At 38.3% G+C, this 17900-nt stretch overlaps 2 protein-coding genes across 2 annotated transcripts; both read left to right on the top strand.

The window, feature by feature from the left end:
- The first annotated feature begins 5954 nt into the window (after positions 1–5954).
- Positions 5955–7238, top strand: LOC104908046 (uncharacterized). Its single transcript, XM_010697097.1, has one exon. The coding sequence runs from the start codon at positions 5955–5957 to the stop codon at positions 7236–7238; it is 1284 nt and encodes a 427-aa protein (XP_010695399.1).
- Positions 7239–7430: 192 nt separating this feature from the next.
- LOC104908045 (uncharacterized) lies at positions 7431–8348 on the top strand. Its single transcript, XM_010697096.1, has one exon. The coding sequence runs from the start codon at positions 7431–7433 to the stop codon at positions 8346–8348; it is 918 nt and encodes a 305-aa protein (XP_010695398.1).
- The last annotated feature ends 9552 nt before the right edge of the window (positions 8349–17900 follow it).

Genomic DNA, 17900 nt, shown 5'->3' with positions numbered 1-17900 from the left:
GCAGTTTGAAGTTCAAGAATGAACAAATCAACCCTAAAATGAGAAAACAAAAATGGCGCCAAGTAAGCTCTAATATGACATTCTTCTTTCTATTTTAAGGGATACAAAAAGTTTTGGGCGAGGTTTTGATCCCCTAACCATCTTAATTAGAATATCATCCTTTTTACCACAAAACAACATCACCTTCTTTGTAAACAAATTCCAAATCCAAATAGGATGAGCTTCTGCCTCCTTAAAAGTTTGAAAAATGAAATAAAAGTACAACAATGTCACCGTCTAATTTACAATGAAACTCAAAATTTCTACTCCCTCCGTCCCATAATATAATGCTTATTTCTCTCTATTGAAGTCAAATTTTAAAATTTTTGACCAAATACTCTCATTTGTATATATAAAAAAACATATTTATATGTAATCTTGTTAGAATCGCCGCAATATGTAGTTTCATAATGTTATTTCACTAGGAACAATACAAGAGGTGGTGAATTGTATGCGTAGAAATAAACGTAACTTTTTGCAGAATTTTGAACTTAAATAAAGAAACAAGCTAAAGGAACACAAGAGATTTTTTCGAGGAAAAATTTCTTGGGCCCAACAAAAAGAAACAACCTCAACCACTAAAGATTTTAGACTCAACTCTTTCACTAATTAAGCCAAACAACTTTGTTACAACCTAATTCTACTCACGGGTCACACCTTGAATTCCTAAACTTAAGTTCTTGAACAATTGTTCCCTTAACAGCTATTCCTCTCAACTTCACTGGAATTTTTCTCACTTTAACTCACTTCACTCAAAGCTTCCCTCTTACAAAACTTAACTCAAAGTCCCCTTATCCCATAAACCAAAATACAATTGATCAATAATAACTTAGTGGAATTAGAGTAAGAAGGTAAGTAACAAATGACTTTAATGAGAGAATGAAGGCATTGCCACTTTGTTTTTGGTCAGACACAAATTGAGACTTAATTAGACACTAGTAATTATAGTGGTAATAACTTACAACGTGGGATTAAAACATGTTTTAGTTATAAAACCATTATCCCATGATGTTCATTATTCGGAGGAACATGTTCCTCCTTAAACCATGATCTCCTTGATCACTGTTAAACGTGGGAGATAAACATATTACTGCTCCCTCAATTTTAGCAACCACTTAAAGTAGTAATTCTAAAATCTGATTTAATTAAAATATATTTTAATTAATTAAACCAAAATGAAATCCTTTTACCAAAAATATTTTTCATAAAACCGAAAAGGATATTTATTTTCTTTATAAAAATAAAATCTTTTCCTTAAAAAGATTTTCCTTAAAATCAGATTTTTACTTAAATAAAACGGATACCTAAAATCTAGGCATAAATTACTCAACAAACATAATTAAACAGTTGTACTGTTTCATCCTAAGTTTAGTTCCTTTTTATAGTTAGTTCCTTTTAACTTATTATGACAGCGCCAGTTCGTACGTTCCTTACAAAGGAACAAACGCTCATTCTCATTTTAAATTGTCACAGTTCCTTACCATTCTTTACTCATTCCTTTACATTGGAACTAGAAACAAAAAGCCTCGCTTTGGTCTTCTTGCTCCAATGCTTCTCCAGTATTTTCACTTAGTCTTCAAAATCCAAACTTGATTTCTTCTTTGACTTAGTATTCTCTTTGATCTTTTTATTGATACCTTGAAATTCATTCACTTAAACAACTTGTTAGTCCAATACTTAGTTTGTATCTTTGTTCCTTTGTCATCATCAAAACTAGGGTTTAATAACTTCCCCCTTTTTGATGACGACAACAAAGTTACAAACTAAGGAAAATAACAAATAACGTAAGAGAATAAAAAAGAAAAAATAATACTTTATACTTCCTCCGTTTCATAATGAGTGAAACACTTCTCTCTTTTATGTGAGATATTTTTTAGAGAAGTGTTTCACTTATTATAGAACGAGGGAATTATAATTTAATTAAGGCTGATTAAGGATTTACAGTTTTCATTTTTTTTCAATTTTTAACTTAATAATTTGTTCCTGGTATCTTTTCCCCCTTTGTCATCGTCAAAAAGTTCAAACTCTTGGTGATTTTGGGAAGACTTATATTTACAAGACCTTTAAACCATTAACAAGCACCAAAACAATACATGGTGAAATTAGGAAGTTTAAAGGCTAGACTTGCTCAAACATCAATCACATAAACACTAGCAATTCCAAGTAAGAAATTATGCATTCAAATCACAAATGAAGATAAATATAGCAAAAGTCATTACATTTATAGCACTTGTTCCATTAAAGTAAAAAACAAAAAAAAAAAAAGGGGAAAAGAAAAGAAACAAAAGCTAAGAGTTCATGTTCCTTTAACAGAAACACGAACTAGACATTATGAATGGAAGGGGAGTTGTGTTCCTCTATTACTTCTTCTTCAACCACTTCTTCCAGCTTCTTCATCATCTCCTCATGATGTCCATCAAGTTGTTGCTTCAAAGTTTTAATTGCGTGGTCATTATCTCCATGTTCTTCTGTTGTTTTATCACCGTATCACTAAGGACTTTCATCAAACGCTAATAGAATAAATGCTTATTGCTGCGGTCATTAAATGACCTATTGTGGCGGTTTTGGCCGCGCAACAATTAAGGGTGCAGCAATATGTATTGAATTTATTGTTGCGGTTTTTAGCGTAAATCGCAACAATATAATTATTTTATATTAGAAAAATTCCGTATATTGTTACGGATTCCATTGAAACCGCAACAATATGCTTTATTTTATAAATAAAAATAAGCATATTGCTGCGATTTTCACCAATATGCTTATTCTTTATTATAAAATACAGCATATTGCTGCGGTTTTTTCTAGAAACCGCAACAATATACTGAATTTTTTTTTTTAAAATATATATTTTATGCACGTATTTTCCATCCAACCTCCTTATATACGAAGCAAGATGCATCAGAATGCAGCAATATGCAACAAAATTTTCTGCACAGATTTTGGCAGAGTTTCGATTGTAAATTGGATAAACCCATAATTGGGAATTAACCTATACAACATTATATGTAACAACCAACATCCATCATCCAAAATTCATCCAATAACCAACATCCTTCATCCAAAATTTACCCAACAACCAACATCTATCCAAAATTCATCCAACATCCATCATCCTCTAAGAACCAATTTTCCTCCAACATCCACCATCCAAATTCCAAGTTCAATAAGAAATAAATACGATTCAATCCAACATAGATATCACGCGAATCTAACATATATATATATATATATATATATATATAATATATATATAATATATAATATATATATATATAATATATATTATATATATATATATATATATATATATATATATATATATCGTGAAATCCATGTCAACACGATAATGTTGATTGGTACAAGTTGCACTAATTTATATTCGTCTAAAGATAGAGAAACAAAGAAAATTAACTAACCTACGCAATGCAATTATCAATAAAGTATCTTACCCACTTATTTTTCACCTCATTGATTTGATCATCTGTATAAGGATCGTGGGTAAAGGTACGAGCAACCTGAAAATAATTCACCAAAGTTAGCCTCAAATAGTTAAATATATAAAATATGAAATGAGTTATAAGTAAACAAAAACTTACTCCATCGAAATCCTCCCAACCAAAATATGAAGTGAGTACGTCAAAAATGTATCGCATGACAAAATAACCGCACTCCGTGCCTCCTTGTTGTTGTGGGCACTTTATCAAAAGTTTTAAGAAAATGAGGAAATTTACCGTATAATGAGAATAACATAGACTTTTAATTGAATAAAATAAGTCTATTATACCTCAACACACTTCCAAAGAAGCTTCTCCCAACGAACTGTGTTACCGCTCAACCAAAACCTCCTAAAAGCACTACAGAACACAACATCAAATGATTTAGACTTTATTTGTTGTATATTATAATTTCAATTCATTTAAAATATATCAAACTGATCAATAGATGGTCTAATCTTTAACTTCCGCTCCTTGTGTAAGCGAGCGGAATCAGATACATAAATTATCCTGAGTGAGGGACATATGACAAGGAGCATCCAAAGACGGCTATTGCAAGATTGAATAACAATAATTAATAAAATATTCACATGTCATGCAACAATCAATATTTGCAAAACTTTTAAGATAGAATATTACTCTTGAATGATTGGCGCGAAGATGATACTAGCACCAAGAACGACGAATCCAGTCAAAGCACAATGAATGTAAGTCGTTACATTCTCCAATGCATTCACATCTGCGGTACTCTCTGGATCCAACAAACACGTCCAATATCATCCTCAAATCCATCCAAGCCAGATTGCGTTGCCCTAAAAACTCATTGGCAAATGTAAATTTTATGTGGAAAATACAACTTTCATATAATGAAATGTAAAAAAAAATCACAACTTTGAGTATTGTTACCTCATGTACACTTGGATAATAGAAATATTAAGCATCTCCCCTTTCGGGAACTGACCAATATCCTCCTTGGCCAGATAAGCGGTGGCATCTCCTGAACAATGGAACAAGCTAAGGAGCTCGACAAGGTAACATCAACACCATCATCGTCTGCGACGACAAGGGAAAGCGTATCCGCTACTCCCTACAGTCTTCAGTGAGGGAGTCGAAGAACGATGCATCCACTAGTAGAATAATTGCTTATTGATGCGGTTTTACCCATACACAACAATATTTCACGTAAAAAGCAAAGGTAAAATGTAAAATAAATATATTGCTGCGGTTTCAACCAAAAACCGCAACAATATAGTATCGACAGGAAAAATTTTGAAAAAAATTGACTTTTTGACCAGACCTATTGTTGCGGTTTTTGTCAAGAACCGCAATAATATATTAAAATATTATTAAAAAATAATATTTTAATATATTGTTGCGGTTCTTGACAAAAATCGCAGCAATATCATTTAAAAAAATATTAAAAATAGTATGAAACGCATGCTATCATCAGTTAGGGTTTGGTTTGTTTCCTTATATTCTCTCACACGTTGTTTCTCCTCTCACCCTTCACCCTCAATCCTCTCTCCTCTCACCTTCACCGCTTCACCCTTCATCTTCGACCTCTCTCTTTCATCCTCACCGCGATGAATGACAAACGTGAGCGAAGAAACCATCCTCGTCGCCTTACTAGAATCTAGCGGTGCTCACCAGGGGCGGATTTACGTTTTAGGTTGGGGGGTCAAATGACCCCACTTAGATTTTAGGAAAAATTTAGTGAATTAAATTTGGGGGAAAAAAAAAGAAAAAAAAAAAGATGAAACGTGAGTGGAAGAGATTCTGCACAATTTCCTTTGCTTTCTTATCTAGTACAGTTGACTAGTTCAATAAAACAACTTCCCATGTGCAGCTTTTTCATCTGTTTCTAGCGGAAAAACAGGTAAGCTAGTTACCTATCTCCCTATCCTACTTGGAAACAGTAATATAAAAAAAATCAAATACAGTAAATAAAATCAGTTTGCTTCTTACGGTACTATAAGCCTACCCTCTTTTCCACTAGAAAAAACAATTCATCTGTCACATCACATAGCCGTCACAACATCACACCAGCAAATTACCATCATATATGTGTTTTTTGACAAAATTTTACTGGGCAAGCCGGGAAGTCAGATATTTGGAGAACAATTATTCCAGTTTCCAACAATTTCAATATTCGGCTAATTCGACAGGATAAAAGGTAAAAAAAACACTGTTTATTTTTTAAAAGATTATTTTTTCTTCTACAAATCTAAATCAATGATGAATATATTATAGAATTAACTTATTATCCTATAGTTTCAATTCACAATTTAGATCCCTTTTTTATGTGGTGAGTTAGTGAGTATTTGATGTTTAGAGTAATTAAATATAGTCAACATTTGAAATTCTAAATTATTTATTCAAATTTAGATTTTTTTTAATTGTATACAATTATTGTTAATGTAAATGTCAAAACGTCCCCGGAATACGTTACTTAATTATTTTAAATCAAACAACTCAACTGAAGAAGAAACAAATCAAGATGTAGAGATAGAAAGTGAAGATGGGAATGATGCAAGTAGATTACCGCAAATATCTAAACAACCCTCTAAGTATAAGCGTGTTGATTTGAGCAACCTGCTTGCTGACCCAGGCTTAAGGAACAAAATTACTGATTACCATATAAATGATCAGATTGAGATAAGGAAATATTATGTTTTACAAGAACCTTTTCAACCTCGTAAACATGATTTTCCTCAAAGAATCATAGGGGGATCGAAACGTCGTTTTAATCCAGATTGGTATGATACTTATGGTGATTGGTTGGAGTACAGTATTGTGAAAGACGCAGCTTATTGTCGATATTGCTATTTGTTTAAGTCTGATGATTCTCAAAAAGGAGGAGGTGATGCTTTTGTTACTGTTGGGTGGTCATCTTGGAATAAAAGAGAAAGATTGGATATCCATGTGGGTGAATGTGGTAGTTCTCATAATCAAGCATACACTATGTTTGAAACTTTAAAGAACGAAGTAAAAACTGTCAAGGACATGTTCAATGTTTTTAGTGATAAGGAGAAGGAGGATTATCGCAATCGCTTAGAAGCTACAGTCGAATGTATAAAATGGCTTTTGCGAATGGGTTTAGCCTTTAGAGGGCATAATGAGTCGACAGATTCAAAAAATCGGGGTAATTTTGTTGAACTTTTGAAATTTCTAGCAAATAATAATGAAGATATTGATAAAGTTGTTCTTGAAAATGCTCCAAAAAATTTGCAATTAGTCTCCCCTGAGATTCAAAAAGATATTGTTCATGCTTGTTCTCGATTGACAGTGAAGGCCATTATGGAAGACCTTGGAGATGACATTTTTGGTATCTTAGTTGATGAATCACGTGATGTTTCAATTAAGGAGCAAATGGCTATAGTATTGCGTTATGTTGATCACAAGGGTATCGTGACAGAGAGATTTTTAGGTATTATACATGTACCCGATACCACAGCTTTGACACTAAAGGCAGCCATTGATTTAATCTTGTCAGAAAATGGTTTGACTGTATCAAGAATCCGTAGGCAAGGTTATGATGGAGCCAGTAATATGCAAGGCGAGTTTAATGGATTAAAAACATTGGTTTTAAAAGAAAATAAATCAGCATTTTCCATCCCTTGTTTTGCACACCAACTTCAATTGACACTTGTGGCAGTGGCATCAAAACAAGGTGATATTGCTTCATTTTTCAGTCTAGTATCATGATTGTTGAATATTGTTGGAGCATCTTGCAGGCGTCGTGATGTACTTCGTGCTAAAAGGGCAAATGAAGTCAAAGACGGCATATGTAGTGGTGCATTTCAAAGCGGAAGAGGTCTACATCAAGAAACGAGTCTACAAAGGCCTGCTGACACTCGATGGAGTTCTCATTATAAAACTCTCAATAGTTTACTAGTCATGTTCTCTTCGTTAATAGATACCCTTGAGTATATTGACGAGGAAGGCATAGAGTCTGAACATAGGGGTGAAGCACGAATAATGAAGAAGTTGGTTGAATCTTTTGATTTTGTTTTCCCTTTACATCTCATGTTCCTGCTATTGGGAATTACAAATGATTTGTCTATGGCATTGCAGCGCAAAGACCAGGATATTCTAAATGCTATTGACCAAGTTAACATAACTAGGAAACGATTACAATCCATGAGAGATGAAGGTTGGGGATCTCTATTAGATAAAGTTTCTTCATTTTGCGAAACGCATGAAATTTCTGTTCCCACTATGAATGAAAGATTTACTTTGGAAGGAAAGTCCAAGCGTAAGGCACCAATGGTCTCAAATCTTCATCGTTATCGTGCTGAAATATTTTATGCAACTATTGACTTTCTTCTCCAAGAGATCAACAATAGGTTTGATGAGGAGACGACTGACATTCTTTTATGTGTGGCTTCTTTAAGTCCAATCAACTCATTTCAGGCTTTTGATACGCAAAAGTTGCTCAAGTTAGCTCTATTCTATCCAAATGACTTTTCTACAGGTGACCTTGGACCACTTGAAAATCAACTTGGGAATTATATTGTTGATATGCGTTCTAAGAAAGAATTCTGTGAGTTAAAAGGGATAGGTGAACTTTCTTCTAAGTTAGTGGAAACGGGAAAACATGTTGTGTATCCAATGGTGTATTTTCTCTTAAAGCTGGCTCTAATCCTTCCAGTTGCTACAACAAGTGTTGAAAGGGCTTTTTCTTCCATGAATTATGTCAAGAACAAGTTGCGAAATCGAATGGGTGATCAATGGATGAATGATTGCTTGGTAACGTTCATAGAAGATGAGATGTTTGATAGTGTCACAAATGAAGATATTATGCAGTATTTTTAGAAAATGAAACCTCGTCGAGGACAATTGTCAAAAAAGAAAACAAGTTAATATTTAAATATGTGTCAGTTTGGTTTAAACTTTAATAAATTGATTATTTTTCTTGTTATATATATTTATTTTTTCAGTCTATAAGTTTGACTTTTGACTTTGACTTTGACTTGAACCCACTTAATGTCAACTCTAGATCCGCCACTGGTGCTCACCCTTCATCTTCGACCTCTCTTTCATCCTCACCGCGATGAATGACTCGCCGCCTACATTGCCATCTTCTTCGAGGGTGATTCCGACGATTCTGAGATGATGAGATGTTGATGATTCCGCCTATGTTGCCGCCTACTATTGATGATGATGATGATGATGATGCAAAGATGTTGCGCCTCATGAGATTCTGTGCTGAGAAGGTGTTGGCGAGATGAAGGGGAGTGGCGAGATTCTGTGCTTAGAAGAAGATTTTTTCGTTTCTGTTTTTTTATCCCTTTCGTTTCTGTTTTTTATCCCTTTCTTTTTGTTTTTTTCGTTTTCCGTTTTTTCCCCTTTTTTTAGATCAGTTTATAGATTTTTTGTTTTGGATTTTTTTTTGATTTCCAATTTCTTATTTCATTTAATATATTTTTTGTTTTTATTATATTTTTTTGTAATTAGTCATTTAGTTGTAACTCTTATTTTTTATTTTTGCTTTTTCATTTTACTTTTTGATCTTTTGTATTATTTATGTAACTAGTTGTTTTATCGTTATATATTAATGAGATTTATATGTCATTTCATCTTTAGTTTGTATTTGAATTTGGTGGATAGTGGATGGGTTAGTTCCATGATTTTAATCTTTCAAATTTAACTGCAAAATGCAAAAAAGAAAAATTCGTTGTACCAGGACCTATTACTGCGATTTTGGGCAACAACCGCAGTAATAGGCCATGATATTGTTGCGGTTTCTAGCCAAAACTGCAGCAAACGTTCTACTTTTTTAATAAAAAATAAACCTATTACTGCGGTTTTGGCTAGGAACCGCAGGAATATCTTGGCATATTGTTGCGCCCTTAATTGCTGCGCAGCCAAAACCGTCGTAATAGGCCACTTAATGACCATAGTAATAAGCATTTATTCTACTAGTGATCGACAACTAGACTATAACAAGTAGCCAAACCGGCTAAAAGCTGCTGGCTAGAACATCTAACAGCCTCCCTCGAAATCCCCTTTTGTTTTTTAGGTGTCGGTGTAACCTAATAATTATTTTTGAGAACGTAGGCGCATAATATTATGAAATTTTAAATTTAATGCTATTATTTTTACAAAAATGGATAAGATTTGAACAATTACCACATCACCTAACATTTGCACTAATTTTTTTGGCCATTGCACCCACGTACCCAAAGTAGTAGTTGTAATGTCGATGTCATATGCAAGGTCGCGGACAGGTAGTGGCAAATGACCATACTTCTTTACAAAACAATGAATTTTCACTCGAAGGTAATCATTCATCATTCTAGAGCCATGAACTATAGTGGCCTCATCAAAAGCATAAGAATGTGCATCTGTCACTAGGCAAGTCTTTTCACTAGTTGGATCTATCAAATATAATCGACATGGAATCTCATTCTAACAATAACGTAAAGTTCTCATTAATTATGTAAGATATTTATTTGAACAAAACACATGTATATATGATAATTATTTGTATAAAGCGCATGTATATATGATAATTATTTGTATAAAGCACATGTATATATGATAATTATTTGTATAAAGCACATGTATATATGATAAATATATGTACCTTCAACTGAGGAGAATGAGTTTCAGAAAATCCGGATAGCGGAGTTCATAGTTGAGTGGGCTGTGAAGCAGATGGCGCAGAAGATGGTGAAGCAGATATTGGAACAACTGATGAAGCAGATGATGGAACAAATGGTGGAATAGGTGGCTGAGTGGACTGTGAAGGAGATGGCACAGAAAATGGTGAAGCAAAAAATGGAGACGTCCTAGTAGGTAGTTGAGTGGGCTGTGAAATCACCACATTCTGCATATATGTGGCAATGTCATTTCTCCACCTTTCAGTCATTTTTTGCATGAATGCTTCCTCTTGTTCCTGACTCGAGGTCCAATAGTTCCTAGAAAGTGGACGCCCAAAAGCCTTTCTATAGCTAACATTGACGCCTCCAAAACCATAACAATGACCCAAATGATCTGGCTTCTCTCAAAGAGCCATAAAAAGGGCATCCATGTATTCCAACTGTCCAAAAAGCAAGTTACAAGTAATAATGTAGTGAATAAAGGAATTACACATTCATATGTCAAACTAAAAGTTATAGTGATACACATACGTATTTGTCAGTTGCAATCTTTGTTTCCTCAACTAGAATAAATCGATGTTTAGTAACAGGATCTTTCTTATGAATCATGCACCACCAGTCATCACCCCGGTTATTATGAGAGTTTAATCGAGGAGAATGTTGTACTAGATGATGATCCAGAATCAAACTAGGTGGACAGAAGTTCTCCTGCTTCAACAACTCTCTAACATCGCTATAGTTCCATTGACTTAAGTGGTGGTGATGTGTGTTCATTTCTCCACTCTCGAGCGCCTTTTCTCGCTTTTTCTGCAAAAAAAAAAAAACACATTAAGTTAGTAGAATATAATTTAAATTAATAAAACCAAGTTAATAATTAGATTATAAACTTACTACAGCCTCATCTGACGTCATAGCCTCTTTGAAGCTAAGTCAATCCTCCATCTTGATGTGCTTGTATACATCTAGTGGATTATCACCTATCTTTTCTTTCTTTGATTTGACTCTGGTCATTGTGATCCAACCATATACCAATTTGCTCTTAAAATCCCTCTATGTAGAGTTCACAGTAGACAAGTAGTGCTTCCTATAGCTTATCTTGCCGGGAAGGTGAAATATATTCTATTTTCCATGACAATTTATTTTGTTTGAAGTGTTTATAACTTAAACTAACTTCAAACTACTCATATTGTTTCGTTTCGAAGTAAAATGGCAAAAAAATGGGCTAAAATGGCCAAAAATGGGATAAAATGGCCAAAAATGACCTATATTTGGTTCTAACATGTCTGTATTTTGTATTTTCAATCAAAACTACTATTAAACACATGAAACTAAGTAGTAAAATCATTCTAATAAATAAATTCCAAGCTTACCTTCTTGTAAGAAGCATCAAGAGCATCATAAGTAATAGTATATCCAACTCTAAACGTAGGAACACCAAGACTCTCCACCATATTCCTACTCACAGCATTCTGCATTGTCGTAAACAACACCATTTTCCCCAACTCTCTTCCCTCGCTGCGCCGCCGGATGATCAGACACACTCAATCCTCCCTCCTTCACCACCACCACCACTGGAGCAGCAACCTCCGAAGCTACACTCAAAGCTACGGATTCCGAAACTGATGACTTAGGTTCAGCGAGAAGAGCAATGGCGGAACCAACAGGAGCAACGGAACCTTCATCGACGATGATTTTAGCGAGGTAACTATTTCGGTGTGGAAACGGTTAGCGTCCTTTACAAGACCGCTAAGATGTGAGAGGTCACGTCCTTGCTGGAAAGTTGTACAATGCGCAAACGTAAGCTTCCCTCGGGGTGGTTCTGAGGAAACCCCCTCCGACGCTCAAGTCAGTAATTGGTCCCACTGGGATTTAGAGAGAGAGAAACTAGAGAGAGAGAGAGATAAGCTATTTTTAGTATGAGAGAATGTACCTGCAGAATAGTACTAGTGGGGTATTTATAGAAGTACTATTCCTCTGACAGGGCGTATGATCCTTCGATACGTGTAGGGTTGTGACGCACTTGACAGGTGGGAAGATTCCCTCTCTTTTGTCTTTTTAGGCGTCCGCCAACGTTGTTGGTCCTCAGGGGTGAACTGACTTTGTGGAGCCGTAGATAGCTTTACCATACTCGCGTCCAGTATTTTGTTCGCGGACTTACTCTGTATGGCCGCTAATACACTTGGGGTTATACCCATACAACTAGCCCCCCAACATCTTTTGGGGTCTTGACCGCTAAGGATGTTGTTAGATGGACGCGGGCATTCTTGTGGTATTTTAACTTTTTATTTTTCGATGGAGTAGATTTGACAGGTGCCACGTGTCGTTGCAGGGAGTTGAAGAATTTCGAAAAGTTAATGATTGCCTTTTCCGAAAATCCCACCCAGCGCTTTATTAGGTTTTACTACAGTCACGACACTTGGCACACATCTGAGAGGGAGTTGGAGAGTTTATTTAATCTTGGCCACTTATCTTGGTATAAATGTAACAGGCGGTTTATTTTCTGAATTTTTTATCCTCTTGCTCAAAAGAAACTTCTTTCTTCTTCCTCTTGTTCTCTGACTCAAACTCCATTGCTCGAACTTCTTTCACTCAAAAGCTCACCTTCTAGTGCTTGGTTTTTGCTGAAAAGTTTACCATTCCTCTAGTTTCTTCTTTTCGGTTCTTGTGATACTAAGAATTTTGCATTTTCTCAACTTGCATTTTCTGGGTTTCTTCTCCTCTTTGGTTTTCGTGGTATTCTGGTTAAAGATTTCAGCTTTTGGAGTTGCTTTTGCTGTGTTGGGGCTTCATTTGTCTTTTCCGGCGACTTTGCTCCTTGTTCCTTTTCTTTTTCCGGCGACCTTAAATTTCCAGGTAACTTTACACTTTTTCTCCTCATTTCCTTAAGTCTTTTTCCCGTTTAATCGTCATGTGGGACCAATCTAATAGCCAGAATGCTTTTGATGAGGTTTTTATGACCGAGAGTGATACCTCTTCCCCTTCATTTGTTAACAATTCAGGATCTGACCTAAGCCCTGTGGGGAGGACTAGGTTGTTAGCGGACATACCCCCTACGACTGATAGAGAAAGGGAGTTAAGATCCAAGTTCCTTAACGACCCTTCTACTCCCGAGGAACAGAATTTGACCTTAAGGTACTTCGCTGCTAGTCAAAGTGGTGACAAACAGACGCTTAAGGAACTTAGACATCAGATTTTGGCTAGGCGTACCCGTAGGCACCCCCTCGTAGATGCCGTCCCTGGTCTTGACGTCCCCCCTTTTAGGGAGCATGCTGGTTAGACAGCTTGGCGGATGCGGGGATTCAAATGCCGTCCAGTTTTTTCGACCGCTTGCAGGAGTCTGTAACCCCCCAATTATTGATTTAGGTGACGACAGCAATCCGCCTACTACTGCCATGGCCCAAGAGGATAACACTGAGGTTGTTTATCAGCGTCGGACCGGTGCCTCGGCTTCAAAGGCCACAATGGTTGAAGAGAGTTCTCGGTCTGGCTGAGGAGAGGAAAATGATGTCGGACCAGGGACTGGTGCTCTCTGGCTTCCCTACAGTAGAAATAGATGGGTTGTGGCGCCAGGACACCTTAGATTTGAACTATCCCAGGGTAGCACGGGACTTATATCATATGCCGTCCCCATATCGATTGATCGTGCCATTAGAAAGGTCTATCATAATTGAGTGTCCTCCCGGCCACGTGGCCGTTTATACTCACCACCTTGAATTTGGTCTTCGTTTTCCTCTGGACTCTTTCTTGGTGGAGATTTTGAATGCGTTCAATGTTTGCTTGGCCCAATTAACCCCTCTAGCTATCCGCAATCTCATCGCGTACATTTGGGTAGTACGCTTCTTTGACTTCCCCAGACCGTCAACCCTTTTCCGCCATCTTCATTGGCTGAAGAAGAATGGGTCTTCTCGTTTGGCTGGGTGGTGGTCGGTAATGACGGCTGACAAGAAAATGATGGTTCAGCCCAAGATGACCAGCTTGAAGGGCTGGCAAGATGCCTTCTTCTAGCTACAGGTGCCAGATGATTATCCTGTACGCCGCCATTTCAGAGAGCCTACACCACATATGGAGCACCTGCCTCTGAAGCCGCTAACTGGAGAAGAGTTAGCGGCCTATGACTATTTTGGCTCAGTTGACTACAACATCACCTACGAAGACGGGAAAACTGTTAGGTCTAAAGAGCCTTCGATCTGGCTTCCTCATACAAAGTATATCCTGGGGGATAGGCCCCTGTCGGCTCTCTTGCTGTCTCCTGCCCATGAGAATGGTAAGTAGTGCTGTCGGATTATTCCGTCTAATGACGGTAATAGGACTTAACTTTTTTTTTTTGATCATCTTTCTTCACTTGTTTGCAGGCATTGACTACCTTGACCTCGACGTTCTCGCGTCGACGAGGATTACCGTCCGTTAACCCATCTGCCTGCCGCTCCTACTCACGACTATCAGACGATGCATAGCGTCACCAACGGCCGTAGGGGAGGGAATCGCCATGGGCCTCAAAACCTGCGAAGGGGTCGCAGTGCATCTACTAGCACTCGCATCCCTATGGTTGCGGCTACCTCCAACGCTCCCACATCTCCTGCCGTTCCTCTGAGGTCTTCTACCACCCGGACTGTCAACAGGGGTGCTCTAAACAGAAGGCGTCCTCGGGAGCAGACTCTTGATGATTCTGCTGCCAATAAGAGGCAGGCAGTGGAAGATCCAGGTACTTCTTCTCCTAATGAGGTGGTGCAGATAGTGGATTTGGACCCGAACGCCGCTGAGGGGGTTCAGGGTGAGGACGTCACCAATGCCGGTCTTGGTATGGCTGGCGGTGGTTCCTTGATATCCAGGTCTACTTATTCTATTAAGGAGAAGTTGAGGGAACTGATTGCTACCCCTAGCTTCCTCTCCAACCTTTCTCCTGGCATCTTCTATCGGTTCCGGGAATGGATCGAGAAGAAGGAGGTGCCTCTCAGTGATGTTGTCGCCGCCGCTTTTGCTCCTCAGACCGTCACTCCTGGCAAGATCTACAAGCCCAATTGGGACGTCAGGGAGGATGAGTCGCTGTATTCTGACATCCCTGAAAACGGTGGCATCCTTGCCTATCGTATTCTTAAGGGTATGTAGTTGCCCTTAGACCGTCCTTCGGGCTCCCTGAAGACTCCTGCTGCGAGGTTGGCTCATGACCAGCTAGTGGTATGTCTTCACTTCTTTTTTTTTTTTTTGTTTTCTTTGTTTTTTTTGTTTTTGCTAACGTCCTTCTCTTGCTTCCGCAGGCTAACAATGCTGCTATTGAGCAGTATTTGGAGTATCAAAGGCTGACGGACACTTACAAGGCCTCTCTAGAGACTTGCTAGGGTCTGTTAAAGGATGTTAAGGACAAGCTGGCACCTCTGCAAGATGAGGTTTTGACGCTGAGGCAGAGAGCGCCCCTTCTGGAGGAGACGGAGGAGAACGTCCAGCTGCTAACCAAAGCTGTGGAGGCAGCCAATGCTGAAAAAGAGATAGTTGTGCTGGACGTTGCAGCTGCTGAGGCTAGGGGAGCCGCCAAGGCTGTCGCTGACTTCAAGGCTTCAGACGAGTATGTGGCGGAGCTTCATAAGAGATATGATGGCGGATGGGCAGCGGCCATGAGGTGTGTCTGCAAGACCGTTCCAAGTTTCGACTGGAACGTTATTGAGGATGCTCACGCTGCCGGCCAACATCTTTCGCCTTTTGAGGAAGATCCAAACTTTGCTGACGAGGATGCCATCGCTGACGTGGATCCTCGAGAGCCTTCGACGCCAAGACCCCCTCCCTCTTGAAGTGTTTGGCGGCCATCTCTCAGCTCTTCCTGCTCTTCCAATAGTGTTTAGCTTTATGCCCTACTATGTAATAGTTTTAACTTTCTGCTGCTGTAATTCGCCTGTTGTTGGCGTTTTTTGAACAATTATTCCATTTATGTTTCCAAGTACTTGACTCCAACTAAAAGCCTTTGTTACAGGCCGCCATATTGTTTTTTTTTTGTAGTTGGCCGCCAAGCCAGTAGCTTTTAATTTCTGGCAAGTGCTTTTTGTTATCTTGATTTGTCTTGCTTTGTTGATGTTTGTATGGTTGTATGGTTAGCCATCAATCTCCTTTTATTTTGCCATTTACTTTTATTCGCGTACGTCGCGTTCGTTAATGTACCAGACTCGGCCTGTTATATGGCTTTCATTCTTGTGCTAGGTCTGTCATATGACCGCTAAAGCATTTAGCCTGTCATATGGCTTTTAACTATGTGCGAGGTCTGTCATGTGACCGTTAGCGCACTTAGCCTGTTATATGGCTTTATTTTTTTTGTGCTAGGTCTGTCATATGACCGTTAATGCACTTAGCCTGTTATATGGCTTTAATTTTTTGTGCTAGGTCTGTCATATGACCGTTAATGCACTTAGCCTGTTATATGGCTTTAATTTTTTGTGCTAGGTCTGTCATATGACCGTTAATGCACTTAGCCTGTTATATGGCTTTAATTTTTTGTGCTAGGTCTGTCGTATGACCGTTAATTTGCACTTAGCCTGTTATATGGCCGCTGACAAATAATGTAAAGAGATAATGCAGAATAAATAATAAAATTTATCAAAACATTAGTGAAGGTTGTATTATTTATGCAACTCAATCAGAGGCTCTCGGCCCATTACAATCCTTTCATTTACACGTAATATTTTTTGAGAACATCAGCATTCCAACAATTTTTCAGCTCCTTCCCGTCCATCCCCTTAAGTATAAAGGAACCAGGGCCTATCTTTTGAGCAATGATATATGGGCCTTCCCAGTTTGCAGTTAGCTTCCCCTCAGCGTGTGCTTTCCCGGTGGCGGCTGTTCTCCTGAAAACCAGATCGTTGACGTCCAGTGGCCTTTCCCAAACTCTTTTGTTGTAGGCCTTACTGATTTTGTCTTTGTAAGCAGCTGCTTTCAGTTCCGCCATGAAATCCAGATTCTCCCTGAGTGCTTATTCATTTGCGTCCAGATTTTGATATTTCACCCGGTACGAGGGCAGACCCACCTCGACCGGCAGCACTGCTTCTGCCCCAAAAGTCAACTTGAAAGGGTTTTCCCCCGTTGCCTCTTTTTCTGTTGTTCTGTTTGACCAGAGAACGGCAGGTACCATGTCCGCCCACTTTCCTTTGAATTCATCCAACTTCTTTTTGAGAGCATTCAGAATTTGCTTGTTCGCGGCCTCTGCTTGACCATTGCTTTGGGGGTGGCATACAGCTGAATACGCGAACTTGACCCTGAATTCTGTTAAGAAAGCTTGTATTGGGCGACAGTCGAACTGAACGCCATGGTCGAAAACGATGGCCATAGGGATCCCAAACCTTGTCATTATATTTTGCCAAATGAACTTCTTAACCTGGATAGCCTTGATCTGTGCTGTCGGCTCGGCTTCTATCCATTTTGTGAAATAATCAATGCCCACTATTAAGAACCTCCTCCCACCAGTTGCTTTTGTAAACGGCCCCAGAATGTCCATCCCCCACTGCGCGAACGGGATTGGACACAATATAGGCTGCAAATCATTAGCTTGTCTGTTAATGACGAGAGCAAATCTCTGGCATTTGTCACACTTCTTGACATAACTCTGGGCATCTGCTAACATGGTCGGCCAATAAAACCCGGCCCTCGGTGCTTTTAATGCTAAAGCTTTTCCGCCAATATGAATTCCGCATATGTCCTCGTGTATTTCTTCTAGGATTTTCTTCGACTCCCATGCCGTTGCACATTTTAGCAGGGGTAGGCTAAATGATTTTTTATACAATTC

The sequence above is a fragment of the Beta vulgaris genome, chromosome 5, assembly GCF_026745355.1.
Source record: "Beta vulgaris subsp. vulgaris cultivar EL10 chromosome 5, EL10.2, whole genome shotgun sequence".
NCBI classification, from domain to species: Eukaryota; Viridiplantae; Streptophyta; class Magnoliopsida; order Caryophyllales; family Amaranthaceae; genus Beta; species Beta vulgaris.
Note: the sequence above shows the minus strand (reverse complement) of the source record. Positions and strands in the feature narration are given on the sequence as shown.